This window comes from Sphaerodactylus townsendi, linkage group LG03, assembly GCF_021028975.2.
Source record: "Sphaerodactylus townsendi isolate TG3544 linkage group LG03, MPM_Stown_v2.3, whole genome shotgun sequence".
NCBI lineage: Eukaryota > Metazoa > Chordata > Lepidosauria > Squamata > Sphaerodactylidae > Sphaerodactylus > Sphaerodactylus townsendi.
This window is the reverse complement of record NC_059427.1, coordinates 169,132,243-169,147,467: the sequence shown is the minus strand read 5'-3', so window position 1 is coordinate 169,147,467 and position 15,225 is coordinate 169,132,243. Positions and strand designations below refer to the sequence as shown.

At 46.4% G+C, this 15,225-nt stretch overlaps 1 protein-coding gene across 1 annotated transcript in view; it reads right to left on the bottom strand.

Moving 5' to 3' along the window:
• Positions 1 to 8,092: 8,092 nt before the first annotated feature.
• Positions 8,093 to 15,225, bottom strand: part of EIF4B (eukaryotic translation initiation factor 4B) — a 60,226-nt gene continuing 53,093 nt past the window's right edge. The window contains exons 14-16 of the mRNA XM_048488371.1: positions 14,319 to 14,388; positions 9,291 to 10,503; positions 8,093 to 9,135 (exon numbers count right to left, since the gene is read on the bottom strand). Of these exons, the coding sequence (XP_048344328.1) occupies positions 10,423 to 10,503; positions 14,319 to 14,388 (151 nt within the window). The 3' untranslated portion in view covers positions 8,093 to 9,135; positions 9,291 to 10,422. The remainder of the gene's footprint in view (positions 9,136 to 9,290; positions 10,504 to 14,318; positions 14,389 to 15,225) is intronic.

Sequence of the window (15,225 nt, the reverse complement as noted above, 5' to 3'; positions counted from 1 at the left end):
GGTGACCGTGAGTCAGGTAGTTCATGACCTGTGACTCACGGGGGTCTGGGGGATGGGTGAGCGTGTGCGCCCAGAAGGACACAGATGGCACAGGCATTCCTGCGCTCTTTCTGAGGCTCTGCTGGGTTCGCGGGGCTCATCCCTACAACTGGCACTCTGAACTATGGGGAGGCAGCTTTCTGGCAGCCACCTAGTTGATGTAGCTGACTGCCATCTGGCTCTTCTCTTTGTCCAGAGTTCAGGGGTAGTTATTCTCCTGCCTAGCTACCAAGGCAGAGTGCAACAAAACAACAGCAAGTCACCACTCCATTAAATACTGCAGCCAGAATCCAGCAAGATAAAATCAGCACAAACGGAACAAAATCAACTTGACCTGACTGTCGGGTTTTACATGCCTTCTGTAGCTCTGATGGGAAGAGATCAACTACAGTGGAACCTCGGTTGTCATTGCCTTCGGTTTTCATCGGTTTTGGTTTTCATCGATTTTTTCAGTGAAAAATTTGTCTCGGTTTTCATCGATTTGCAGTCAGGTGCAGGGGTTTGTGGAGAAAAATCACACGGACAACGCTGTTGCGGGCCGTGTCTGCAACTTGTTTAATGACAATGTCTTGCCCCATTTCAGACAAATCTTAAAGAGGCGTCAGAAACAGACCTCTTTGGACAGCTTTCTGGTGCGACATTGGTCCACTGGCTCTGAAGCTGGTCTTAGTGTTATTGTTTGTTACTGTTTTCAGCATTAAATACTATGGTTATTCACCAAAAATGTTTTTTGGAGTGCCTAGAATGGATTAATTGGATTTACATTGATTCCTATGGAAGTTTGCCTCAGTTTTCATCAGTTTCGGTTTTCATCTATTCTTTTCGGACGGATTACCAACGAAAACCGAGGTTCCGCGGTATGTGTTTTGGAAGAAAAAAAATTCTCATCCGGACGCTGCCACCAATAGTGTTCCCACCAGACCACCAAAAACTGGGCCTCTCACCGACCTACATAAGCATGCCAGTTAAGTTTGTACACATCATTTTTCTAGACTTCAAAAATGTTTCTGGGACTCCCCCATGCTTGTCAGCTGTAGCATGGGCTACATCCCAGGAAACCAATGCAGCTTCCTTACTCTTTCTCTTAAGATGGTTGCTTCTCCTACCTTGGCAGAGAGAGGAAGAATCAGAGTTGTATGGGGTGTCTTGGTTTTAATGGTTAAAACTGGTCCAACATGCGGCAGCACGCCTGCTCACAGGAGGCGCCTTCAGAGAACACATCCAGCCTGTGTTGCGTCAGCTGCATTGGCTTCCGGTCGAATTCCGAATCATCTTCAAGGTGTGGGTTTTGACCTTTAAGGCCTTGCGCGGCCTGGGGGCCTCGTACCTTCGGGACCGCATCACCCCATATGTCCCATCTTGGCCCCTGCGTTCTGCAGAGGCCAATTTGCTGGTGGTCCCCGGCCCCTGTATGATGCGGCTGGCCTCCACGCGGGCCAGGACTTTTACTGGCACTCGCCCCGGCCTGGTGGGAACACCCTTCCTCCAGCTGTCCTGGCCCTGCAAGGGGACCTTAGGGTGAGTTCCGCAGGGCCTGTAAGACCGTGCTGTTCCACCGGCCTCTTTGGAGTGTCCAGCCACCTGATCACGTGGTGCCCTTACTGCTCTGTGCCTTGGGCTAGCAGTTATATCAGGGGTCCCCTCATATTGAGGGGGGGGCCTCCACCGTCTCTCCCCTCATGGGGGTAGGTTTTAAATTGGGGTTGGACGCCTCTTGCTCATTTATGTATTACTGTCATTCGCTGTTTTATGAGTTTTACGTTATTTTATGGGATGGAGCCTATGTATTTATATTTTGTATGACCGCTCCTGTCTGATATTTAGATAATGTTGTTTACCGCCTGGAGCCCTTCGGGGATCGGGCGGTATGTAAATTGAAGAAATAAAATAAAATAAAAATAAATAAAAATAATGAATGCCGAACTGAACAGATGGTTCCAGTATGGAGGCCTAAGTTTTCCTGGCACTGTCTTTCTTACAGCACATGGCTGGAGGATTGCTGGTTTGTGGGCAAATTCAACCCCTTGAGGTTTAAGCAAGTTTAAGTAAGGTAAGCTCAGCCGTGGGATGTCAGCCTTTCACAAGGAACACAGGAAGGAATGGGTGCAGAGATGCCAGAGGTTGCATCAATGTCTTTCTTGTAGGTAGAGGAAAGTACACAATGAAAAGGGTCCTGTGTATTCCTCCTGCTTAAAAACCAGATCTTGGCGTGCATGTGTAAAGGAGGGAACTAGAATTGGCTAATGCACTGTACTACCAACCCATGTGCGATGAAGCAAGCACAGAGACCCGATTGTATAACAGGAGACACAGATAATTTGGAATTCTTCAGAAATTTAAGGAAAATAAACAAGACTCAGTTCCTTCCTCCCTACCCCTTTTTTTCAATAAACAAGCTACCAAACCTGCTTAGGAAGAAAGTACTCAATGCCTGCCTGATCCGACTTCCTAGATATTGAACCGTTGAAAGCTAGAACCTGGGCTATAAAGTTAGTTTAAACAGGCAGGTATTTTCAGTTGAGGAGAAACTGGAGGGGCGCGGCAGGTTGGCCATTTTACTTAACCCAGGAACCTCCCAGTGAGGCTGAAAGAGATCAGCTAGAAGTCACCCCGCAATCCTACGTGGCTGACTGGGAATCTGAATTTGTGCTCCTAACCACTACAGCCACAGGGGCTTTCCCCACTAATGGCAGAGCCTTCTCCGAAGACAGGATATTTTGGCCCTCCCAGAGACACTGTCTATGCATATATTCTCCTATTATTATTATTTATTCGATTTGATAAACCGCCCTACCCCCAAAGGGCTCAGATCATTATATAATGATCTAGCTAGATCAGTGATGGCGAACCTTTTTGAGACCGAGTGCCCAAATTGCAACCCCAAACCCGCTTATTTATTGCAAAGTGCCAACACGGCAATTTAACCTGAATACTTAGGTTTTAGTTCAGAAAAAATGGTTGGCTCCGAGGCATGCGTTACTTGGGAATAAGCTTGGTGGTAGTCGGTGGCTTTGCTTTGAAGCAACTGAGCAAATCTTCCAATGGGTGAATCATGACCCTAGGAGGGTTTACTCAGAAGCAAACCCCATTGCCAACAACCGAGCTTACTCCCAGGTAAAGGATTGCACTTTAGTTCTTCACATGAAAATCAGTGGGGTTTAACAGTGCTTAACAGGGTTACCTACACTGCTTCCCCAAAACTAGGTCTTAGGTTTAATGCTAATAATTATGCCCAGTGGCCCAGGCCAGCCTAGATGTGTGTGTGTGTGGGGGGGGCACTCTGTTTGAGCGTGCCCACAGAGAGGGCTCTGAGTGCCACCTCTGGCACCCATGCCATAGGTTCGCCACCACTGAGCTAGATCATTATATACTAGCTCAGATCATTATATAACAGGACAGATACTACCTTCTAATGTTTCTGTCAATTTTTGTGCTTTCTGTCTCTATTATTACATCATTTAACTCTGTGGAGCTTTAATAATAATGGTCATAGTGGTTTCATGTAGAACGTGAGGAGATGGTTTGCAGAGTTGTCTGAACTGAAAGGGGATAATTCCCACTGAAGGAGACAAGAAGTTCAAGATTTTAGTTCCTGCCTCCCTTAGCAAAGGGGTGAGAATCACCCATACAAGATGTCTTCCTGTCCTCAGAGGAGAAGAACCTTTCCCGGTAAGGATCCAACGGTCTGTTCAAAATTGAGTGGCTTGTTCAATCAGGCTTCTGTGTCCTGCACGCCAAATCTATTCTTATGCACAGGATAAGTGGTGCAAATGAAGCAGGGTGTGTATATTGGGCTGCCATTTCTTCGTTTATGATAAAACCAGGAACATCTGATTATGCACTGGGTGGATTTATGCAGCCTTAGTGAGGCGGAATTGCAAGTTTCCTTCAAGAGATTCAACTCTGCTTTAGGTTGGGTGCGCAATTTGAGTAGATTCTAAATCCAGGAATTGGCAGTTCTTAAATCAGAATGGTTGCCTAGACTCCTTCTATTAGGACAGTGGTTCTCAACCTTCCTAATGCTGCGACCCTTTAATACAGTTCCTCATGTTGTAGTGACCCCCAACCCTAGGCTGACCAGCCGTCCCGCTTTTGGCGGGACAATCCCGCCTCCGCACAATTTGTCCCGCGTCCCGCGGGTTCCTTGCATTGTCCTGATTTTTGGGAGGCTGCCGCACTGCCTTCTGGGGCGCAAGGCAGTGTGGCAGCCTCCTGCGCGCGCGGCCGCAGGATCACGGCCTTCTGGGGCGCTGCCATTTGCCGCCGAAACGGCAGCGCCCCAGAAGGCAGTGTGCTCCTGCGGCTGCACGCGCAGCTGCCTACCCCCCATCCCGGGTTTACAAGGTGACCATCTGGTCACCTTACCCAACCCTAACATTTATCCATTTTACAGATGGAGAACACTGATGCAGAGTCTTAGGCGACCCCTGTGAAAGGGTCGTTCGACCCCCAAAGGGGTCGCGACCCCCAGGTTGAGAACCACTGCATTAGGAAGTTTACTTGCAAACTGGGTCCTAAGATGAAAACCTGTCCCTGCATTCCTGGACTAATTTGCTTAGGAATGTAAGTTGTTTTTTTAAATGTACAAAACCACCGGGGTTGAATCCAAGTAAGCCATAGTGGACTTGCTTAAATAATTTCTCAGGTATCAGCAGATGTGTAGTTCATATCACCCTGGTAGAAAAGATCTTCCTGGTAGATTGTATCCACTGAGCCATATTTAAGTGTCTCCCATGATACAATGCACAGTCTGGCCCATATTTGCCTTCTGCTATAAAGCCTTATCACTTGCTCAAAGTCACCCTAGCACAGTGATGGCGAACCTTTTTGAGACCGAGTGCCCAAATTGCAACCCAAAACCCACTTATTTATCGCCAAGTGCCAATGCAACAATTTAACCTGAATAACCCCCTCAAGCAGGGGCCAGCCTGCTGTAGCCTCAAGCAAATCCCACACGTGCCACTCTGCGCCTCTCTAGCATCTCTGCTGCCTTGCTTGTGTGTGGGGAGAGATCCCCCATTATGACGAACTCTGTGCGCGTGTGCCCACAGAAAGGGCTCTGAGTGCCACCTCTGGCACCCGTGCCATAGGTTCACCACCACTGCCCTAGCAGCTTGACTCTTTAGTAGTAGTGGTGCTGGATAAATGATTGCTGATTTCTCTTCCAAGCAACTTGCATGAGCATGGCTGGCTTTCCTAGTATGTTTTGTTACCAAAATGTGTCCCAACTGTTTTCAGGGGTTTTCCCAATCCTGGGACTTGGCAAGGAAAAAGATGCGTGCAGAATTAGCAATGATGCCTACACATGTCTTGAAATCCAGGATTGCCCAATGACCCAGGTCTCTTAATTATTTTCATTTCCCCTCTCCGAGAGTTGTATGACTTTTGAGCTGTTTGTTTTGCAGATATCTTGCTGCTTAGTTACCCGTAGTAGTCGGGACTGCTACATGTGGGTGAGTCAGGTATTCAATATGGTAGTCCTAAAGGGCCCCACTAACAATCCTTCTTATAAATGTATACAGCACACCGCAAGAATGTTTTGTAAATCTGACCGGAACGATGTTCACAACAATCCTGGCCAGTCGGTCAGTACTTTCCCCATAGCGCAGACATGGAGAGTACTCGTGTGAAACATTCCTCTGGTCATTTAGCAAGCACTTCACAAAGGAGATCTGTACTAAAGACTCGGATCAGGGCATTATGCATCCATTCTGCTAAGGGTGGAACTTTCCTATGGTAAAAAAGAACCTTTCACTAGAAGTATCCAATGGCTTGTTATTCCTCTCCGGCAGGAGGACCCTGTATATGGGACCTCCCAAAGCAGGGTCCCTAAACAAGGACGGGGCATTATCCAGGTGTCTAGAACATGTAATGCTCTCCTACCGACGGCCACTTCAGTACAATTGCGTGCACCTAATCTATAGCAACTGGCGAAGGTCCACATTGCAGCTAGTCGAAAAGACTAGGCTCTTCCAGCCAGAGAACCTGGCTTTGAAACATGGTAAGCAGAAAAGTTACCCACTTCCCTCTTGTGGAGTCAAGGCATCAATGTCTCATTAGCAGCAGGCTGAATTCAGTAACCTGCAATCCTGGCTCAGTTAGATCCTCCCTGCTTTTCCACCCCACCCCCCAGTTTGTGGGACCCATAAGGAATAGTGGCTGGTGTGCAGTGAGAAAGAAGGGAGATATGAACCTTCCACCAGTAGTAGCAATGGACAAGGGAGAATAATTTCACCCTCTTCTCTTTGTTGGTTCAGAACTGACTGATAGGGAAGAGGAAGAAAGCAAGGGAAAATGGGAAGTTCTAGGATACACATTCTCTTCTGCACTAGCGAACTCATGGAGATGGTCACTCAGTGCACTTTGAAGGAGATGTTCCAACCCTTCCAGGCATTCCCAAGCTGCAGGGAAAGACCTTACAAAAAACAATGCAGATGTTTTCACTAGGAGCCTGCCATTACTGATTTTTCTCCCAAATCATTTTAAAACCACTGGAGTAAGGTTTTCAGCAGAGCAGCCCAAAGCAGCCTTAAGTCTGATGTCTCATAAGCTGCCAACCCAGGGGAATGCTGGGAGGCAAGGGAACTAGAAGGTGCAAATAGAAATTCAGTTCCTGCACAGTCCTGCTGTTTTAATATCCACTAGATGATAAAAGTGAGGATGTAGTACCCAGATTTGTCTGTTTTCTCTCTTCCAAAATCATCTATGGAAAATAACCCAGGAGCTAGAACTGGTATCTCAGTTCACCGTGCTGAATTCTTACTGAATTTACTGGGGGAGAAAAGTTTCCTTGCAGATATCTCAACTCGTTTTAAGTCTTGCAGCCAGAATTAATGATACTGACGGCTGGGTGGGAAAGGACAGAATGAAATATGGGGCTCAAATGTTGGTTTCAGCTCTGCCACAGGATTGACCACAACCTGTGAATACTGGGTTGCACAATAACAGAAACGAAGCTCATTTTGCCTGGGCCAAAGCACGCATTATTTCATCCGCAACCTCTCCCTGATCTTTGATACAGGGATAATACTGAGCAACCTTATAGGGACATTGTATGACTTACTGACTTGTGTATGTGATACATGCTAAACCCCTGGGACTGATCTTGCCTGTCCTGATGATGAGTCCCTCCTTCAGATTAACCTAGAGCAGGGGTAGGGAACCTTTAACACTCAAAAGAGCCATTTGGACCCGTTTTCCATGGGAAAACTGGGAAAACTTATTGACTTGGAGTCACAAATAATTTTTGGTAAATTTCAAAATAAAAATAGATGCCAATTTGTATCAATTGGGCTTTTTTTTTACCTTTTACCCCGCCTTAGATTCTGAGAGGGATATTATCAGAAATGGCCCACTATTAGCTGTGTGGCATGGCAAGGATGGGGCATCCCCTTTGCCTTGATCCTGACCCAAACTTCACCAAACCGGGCGCTGGCAGAGAGGGGAAGCCGGGCAATTGGTGCGCCCACCCTGCTGCCTGCAGGGCGGGCAAGGATTAAGCCAGCGGCTCGGCCTTGCCAGCCGCCGGGAAAGCACCCGCCCTACTCGAACGGGGCGGGCAAGAGGGGAAGCCCACGGGCAATTGGTGTGCTTGCCCTGCTGCCTGTAGGGTGGGCAAGGATGGGGCTGGCGACTTGGCTCGTGGAGCCGCAGTGCAAGGGCAGAAGAGCCGCATGTCTCTCGAGCCGCAGGTTCCCTACCCCTGACCTAGAGGGAGTCATCATTGTGGGAATGTATTATTTTTTTCAACTGGTTGGTTTTTAAGATGTATATTTATGTTGCACAGGTTTTAACGTAACTTTGTATTTACACATGGCGAGAGAAGGTTAGTAGTAGTGGGTCACCCTTCCAAAGATTTTTTTTTTTAATTTTCAGAGGACAACTCTGAACATCACTTATCTTCTTACCAAGAAACCCGGGGTTCTTGGAAGACAGCTTGAAAGGCATCAACGTCTGCAGGACCTTATTGGTGAAAGCAAAGGAAATGTGCTGGTCTCTCAGTCAATTGTTAATAGATCAGATCCCCTCCAAAAAGGATGCTGGCACTGGCACAATATTTTAAAGATTAGTTTTATTTGGAGGGGAAAAAAACCAAGGGGGCAGGGGAAGGAATTTTACATAATAAAAGACATCTCCCAGGAAGTCCACACAGATTACAAATCATTTTCATAGAAGATATTTTGTACAAATTTTACATGTCTTCAGAATGTGTAAAATGCAACTCAATCCGTTCGTGAACCTGTTCTGATAGCAGAGAGAGCGTGCACGCAAGAGGGGAACGGGAGAAGAGAATTTTCTTCGGGGTGGGGGGATGCAAATTAGCAATTCACTATCTCAAATATAACCCCTCTGCATGTCATAGCAATGTTGCATTTCAAATCCATCTCTGTTCTCAGCAAGCTCCCCCTTCTTCCGTTCAGTTCCTATGTCCTGCCCCTTGGATACACCAACACTATTTCACTTTTGAGGGACCAATTTAAGCTGTAGCTAAAAATTACTGATATAAAGACACTAGCCATTGCAGCTTCCCAACCTGCCAAATACAGCACCTGATGGAGCCAGGCTTGTTTCAAGAACAGACTGGGACTGTGACATCCTCCCCAACTATGTGAAAGAGCTTCTCGGTGAGCACGTACAGGTGCAACCCTAGTGAAGGAAGTCCACCCATTCTAGCCAATTAACTCAGCATCTGTCCCTGTTCTGAGGACTGGTTGTTTTGAAAAACTTGTGCTACTTCTGTGCCACCGTGAAAGAATTCCCACAGCCTTACCCAGCCCTCAAGAGGGAAGAGAAAAAGAACAAGAGTGCAAGAGCAGAAAATGAAACAGAATCCGGCCCCTAGGAGTTTGTTGACCGGCGAGAACGCTAGGGATGGAGACAGTCCTTCAGCAAAAACCCAGGGGGAGGGGGCTTTAAAAGTCGTCCTATTTACTTGAGGGCTGAGATATATCTGTCAGCCATACTGTGCATCTGCTTGACTAAAATGTAGGCAGAAAGAGGAACAGCTCCCATGAAGCCACCGTGAAAGAAGCCCGGCCAGACCTCTGCTAGCTGTAACAGTGCCCAAAGATAACAGGGTGCTCTTTAAAATTTGCACTAGCACAGTGGTGGCGAACCTTTGGCACTCCAGATGTTATGGACTACAATTCCCATCAGCCCCTTCCAGCATGGCCAATTGGCCATGTTGGAAGGGGCTGATGGGAATTGTAGTCCATAACATCTGGAGTGCCAAAGGTTCGCCACCACTGCACTAGCAGAATACCTCAATAATGCAAAGAGGAATTGCTGACTACCAGAAATCTGCTCTTTCAACTCTTGGGTTTTCCTGAAGCTCAATGACTCGTTTCCTACAGAGAACCCCCTTGCAGGGAAGCCACTGAAAACTGGTTCTGAACGGAGAGCTGGTAGCACAGGAAAGCGGCTTTTAATAGAAGTTCGACCAATGACAAATTCTCGCCAACTCATCTGGGAAATTTCCACGTCTTTTGGTCAAATTATGTGGAAAGCAGCTCTCTGCATACAGGTGGTTATTGGCAGCCTCTTTGCTAGAGCCGCAAAGACGGGAACCAAGCTTCCAAAAGGGGCATATTTAGTAGCAAAACTGCGCTGCTCAGCTTTAGTATTCCCAACACTGCAGCTGGAATTTGAACACAAGTGTGGACAATATGAAGAATCTCCTCTCCTGGTAAAAGGGGCAAAGCCTAGCAACTAAACTCAGCGATTACTCATGCAGGGTTGCAACCTCTCAATCTTGAGAGCTGTCTCCCTCCCTTCCCCCAGGTCATTAAGACAGGTTGTCCCCCCCCCCCCTTTCCTAGTGCACAAAATGCTTTCAAGATGATTGCTTCGGATTAACATTGCAGAAGTCAGCCAGGTTGCAAAAGAAGGGGACAGAAGAGACGTTTCTTGGCTGCCCACTTCCCCAGTCTGCTCACTCACAAGCAGCCGGCCCGCTAAAAAGAAAACTAACCTGCACTCTGAACTGGAAGAAACTCGGGGATCTTTTAACATGATCAGAAGCTGCGTGAAGTCACACCCGAGACAAACACACACACACATTGGGCCTATTTCCTTTTTGTTTAAAAGGCGTCAGCTGTTTTTCTCTCCTGCTACACTTCCTTTTTTGTTTTGTGTTTTTTTTGCAGGGATTTCTCCAGTTAGTTCAATACTTCAAAGGCTGCAGCAGCATGCAAGAGAAACTATCAATTTTTTGATTTCTTTTGTTTTTAAAAGAAAGGTTTAAGAAAAGTCTCTCCAAGGAGATGTTGACTTGTAGGCTTTTATTTTTTTTTTCCTGTCTTGTCTGAATAAAGGTTTGGTTTTGCTCTCCGAATGTTCCTGGGTGGCAACCAGTTAGGAGACGGCGTAGAGGGGCTGAAGAATTTAGTCGGCGTATTCGTCTCCCTCGGCTTCATCGTCACCATCCACCGACAAAGCAGCATACTTGCTAGCATAGCTAAATTTCTGGAAGAGAAACGTTGGGGAGGGGGATGTTACACAGTGTTCATATCAAGCACAGAAATCTACAAGAGGAGGGGCTATGACTCAGCGGCAGGATTTTAGCTTTGCAGGCACAGGTTTCCAGGTTTGATCCCGGTTATCTCCAGTTACAAAGCCTAGCGAGTGGGTGATGTGCAAGACTTCCGCTGGACATGTTGGAGAGCTGTTGCCTGTCTGAGTAGGCAATACAGATCACCCTGAGGATCTCTTCCACTACATACTCTCCTGTCCTTTATATTCTGAAATAAGGAAAAGGTTTTTGGAGCCAATACTACCTAGGACAGCTTTTTTGTCCGATGATGAGAAACTGATTTTCTTATTATCAGATATCGATTCCTATGTTTCTTATAAGATGGTTCTCTTTGCCCTGGCGGCTAGGAAACTACGAGCAAAGTATTTAAAGCGCTGTTTGAACTAATGTTGTAAAGTACTGGAGATTAACTTAGACTAGCTGAAGAAGCTGCAAAAACATCCGATGTATTTGATGGGGCATTTTAATTTAGAGATTGCGAACACTAATAATTTATATTTTAATGTAAGACTAAATTATTGTTTTAATTTAAATTATTGTTTTAACTAAGTTACTGTTTTAACTGCATGTATTTTTGTATTGTTATAGCCAATGGCTCAAACAATAAATACTTGACTTGACTTGACTATGGCCCCTTCCGCACGTGCAGAATAATGCACATTCAATCCACTTTCACAACTGTTTGCAAGTGGATTTTGCTATTCCGCACAGTAAAATCCAGCTTCGAAGTGCACTGAGAGTGGATTGAAAGTGCATCATTCTGCATGTGCAGAAAGGGCCCAACTGCCTGACGCATTCAGATCTTATGACAGTTTTGCAAGAAGGGCTGCGTGTACCAGGCGTATTTGTCACTCTGCCACACTGTTTTTCAGACTGTGTGGAGGACAGGGATGGTCCCAGCACTGTTTTTTGAACATTCCAGACAGTTAAAGAGATCTAGAGCGGCATCACAAATGGTGTTCAGAGAAAGAACAGTTAGGGTTCGTATCCTCTACTTTGCTATGAAACTCCGTGTCCTTCCTTCGGAACTGTTTAACCCAAACAGAAAGTGGAGGAAAAACTTCAACCCAGAAACAACAGGTAATCCAAGCAGGTTGACAAAAAAGGTAACGACAATGGGTTACATAAAAAACAATTAACAAAACTTTAATATGTTGTAAATCATGAAGACTGCAAATAAACCCAAACACATTTTGGCCCATAAGCCTTCCTCAGTGGTATAAATTGTTCAAGTGGACACCCCAGAGTACAAAAATCTGAAATATAAAATGCAACAAGTTAAGTAGGGGGCAGTGCATTAGCGAGATAACTCCCCCTTCATTACTGCAACAATACAGGACCATTCCCATATCATTTCTCAGACAGCTGTTACATCTGGTCCAAATATCTAAGCAAGCAAGATCAGAATGACTCCTATGTTGTGTATATATCCACATACAGGAAGCTGCAATTGCAGCTGAGGCTGCCGTGTTCATCTTCTTTACATCTCGGTTGGGCCTGATTCTCTGATACCATCACAGGCCCTCCCGCTCCCTCCCTTTCTTTTTGGCCGATCGGGCGCCGATTTCAACTAATGATTTTGATTAACGGTTCAACAACTTCTGTTGTTCAATTTTTATTTATGGTATGTAATCGCTGCTTAAATTTTAATCGGCTAAATCGGTTAAGTTTTATGTAATTGCTGTTGAACAACAGCCGCGTTGTGAGCCGCCTCGAGCCCTTCGGGGATGAGGCGGCTTATAAGTCGAATAATAAATAAAATAAATAAAAAAATCATACGGGAAGCTTGGTCAGAAATGTTAAATTTTATATTTTGAATATTGTACTTTATGGTGGGTGTTTTAACAGTTTATACCACCGAGGAAGGTCTGTTGGCCAAAATGAGTTTGGAAATTTTTTATGATTTACGATGTATTAAACTGCTTCAGTTTAACCAACCCTAACTGTGCTGTTGCGAAGATTTAAAAGGGGGTGGCTATTTTGGTGTGGTGGGACGCAAGATAAATAAAGGCAATGGCTCCCATGAGTCATCCCAGCAGAGATTTCTCACACGCTTTGCCAGATCTCAGATTCAACTGCTCTGCCCTAACCCTTTTTATTCCAATGGCAACAGTGCCTGCTCTGCTGCAGGACAAGCAGTCTAAATCTGCAAAGTTATTTAATATTCAGACAATCGGTCGTTCAAGTCCTGCACTGCTAGGGAGCGAACATGGGGATTTCTAAATTATTGTCAAGTACACACTCAGTTGCAGAGCACGGATGTAACGCAGTTGGGACTAGCTCCTCTGGACAAAGCGCCAGGTTGGGAAAATGCACATGAAGGTGTCCCTAAGCTTGCTGAGCGAGTGGGTGCTTTTAGGTGGAGCCAGTGTGGTGCAGTGGTTAAGAGCAGGTGGATTCTAATCTGGAGAATCGGGTTTGATTCCCCACTCCTCCACCTGAGTGGCAGAGGCTTATCTGGTGAACCAGATGTGTTTCCACCCTCCTACATTCCTGCTGGGTGACCATGGGCTAGTCACAGTTCTTTGGAACTCTCTCAGTCCCACCTACCTCACAAGGTGTCTGTAGTGAGGAGAGGAAGGGAAAGGAGCTTGGAGGCCACCTTGAGTCTCCTTACAGGAGAGAAAGGTAGGGTATAAATCCAAATTCTTTTTTCTTCTTCTTCTATTGCCACCATCACAATTAGCCAAACTAAATGTGGCCCCAGACAGTAGGAGCATCAGATGCATATCCTTTCAACCTGATGCCAATCTGTGATCATAGATTCAGGTTAAACCAGAGAACCACTTGGTTTTCACTTGAGTCTCTTTACAGGAGAGAAAGGTGGGGTATAAATCCAAATTCTTCTTCTTCTTTTAACATTTGGAGGACAGGAAATGGGCCCCACAACAAAATGGTGGCGATGGAAGGTTGGGGCCAAGCACAAAATGGCTGCCAGAGTACTGGACCAGATCACCAACATTGGGAAACTGCTAGCCAATTCTATAAAGTTAGTTGTTTCTGAGTTGGCCTTCTCCAATGAGATGGAGGAAAGCAGAAATTGGCTCTTTGCTTTGGGGAAATGAGAACCATGGTACCCAGTTAGGAATCACTGCTCTACATGATAAAAGTAACAAAAACACAGCTACATGACTCTATTACATCACAGCTACATCATCTTTTCAGCGCTAACCAGGTACTGGATTGGATGCTGGAATTAGCAAAGGAATTGGGGGGGGGGGGGTGTCTTCCAATTCCCTTGCCATCAGAAACCACTTTAGTGGAGACCACAATATTAGCATCAGCTAAGGTAAAATAGAGAGCCGGTGTGGTGTAACAATCAAGAGTGGTGGACTTAAATCCTGAGAACCTGATTTGAATCCCCACATGAAGCCTCCTGGGTGACCCTGGGCCAGGCACAGTTCTCGCAGAACTCTCTCAGCCCACAAGGAGCCAGGCAACGGCAAACCACCTCCAAACATCTCTTGACTTGGAAACCCTATGAGGTTGCCATAATCCAGCTGTGACTTAATGGCACACACACACAGTAAAATGACTTATTTGGAAGATGGGATAAGGAGGAGCCCTGCAGATCACGTTCCTTGAAGATTTCAGGGGTGCCACCCAGGAGGCAGGCTGTAATTGCAGGAAAGTCTGAACTCACAAAAAGACTGGGAAGCGAATCCAGATGTCATTTCCAACCACACGTTACACGTAATTTGCCCCCATTTGACAACGACGGACTGAAAGAAACGAATCCAGCACTTACCGGGGCAGGGTCCTCTTCGAACATCTTTGGCTCAGATGCAGATCTCGAGTCAGAATCCTTGCTTTCATTTCTGGAAAAGCAAGTGCTACCAAGTCAAAGGGGCGCACAAGCGCAGGAGAGTCATACACAAAACAGAGAAGTGGAGGATTTTTTTAACAGCACAATGGGGGCAAACCACACGCCAGCTGAATACGCATTAGTCTGCACAATCCATAACCCTAGATCAGTGATGGTGAACCTTTTTAAGACCGAGTGTCCAAATTGCAACCCAAACCCCAGTTATTCATCACAAAGTGCCAACCCGGCAATTTAACCTGAATGCTGAGGTTTTTGTTTAGAAAAAACCGGTTGGCTCCCTCTTCCTCCGCCCCACCCACTCAAGCAGGGGCCAGCCTGCTCTAGCCTCCAGCAAGCCCTGCATGCACCACTCTGTGCCTCTCTAGCATCTCTGCCTCCTCTGTGCCCCCCCCAACTCGGGCAGCAGCCACCCATAGCACAGGCACCTGGGCTGCCAGCCAAGTCCTCCCTGGTCACCACAGTGCGCGCACGTCGCGCTCAGTGGCCCAGACCAGCCTAGATGTGTGTGTGGGGGTGTGTGATTTTCCACCCCCCACATGATGAACTCTGTGTGTTCGTGCCCACAGAGAGGGCTCCGAGTGCCACCTCTGGCACCCGTGCCATAGGTTCGCCATCACTGCCCTAGATGCCAGCTAGCAAAACAATGTATTGCTTGATGATGCTAGGAGACAGGTTTGCAGAGTTCCTGCAGCTTTGTGTTGATTTACATTGTCCTCCACTCCGTGTCTTTTAGCTACCCACCCAATAACTCTCCCGACTAAGGACTGAGTGACTGATCACCAACACTAACACACAAGCAGGAAAACGGTACCCTAACAACAGTCCACAA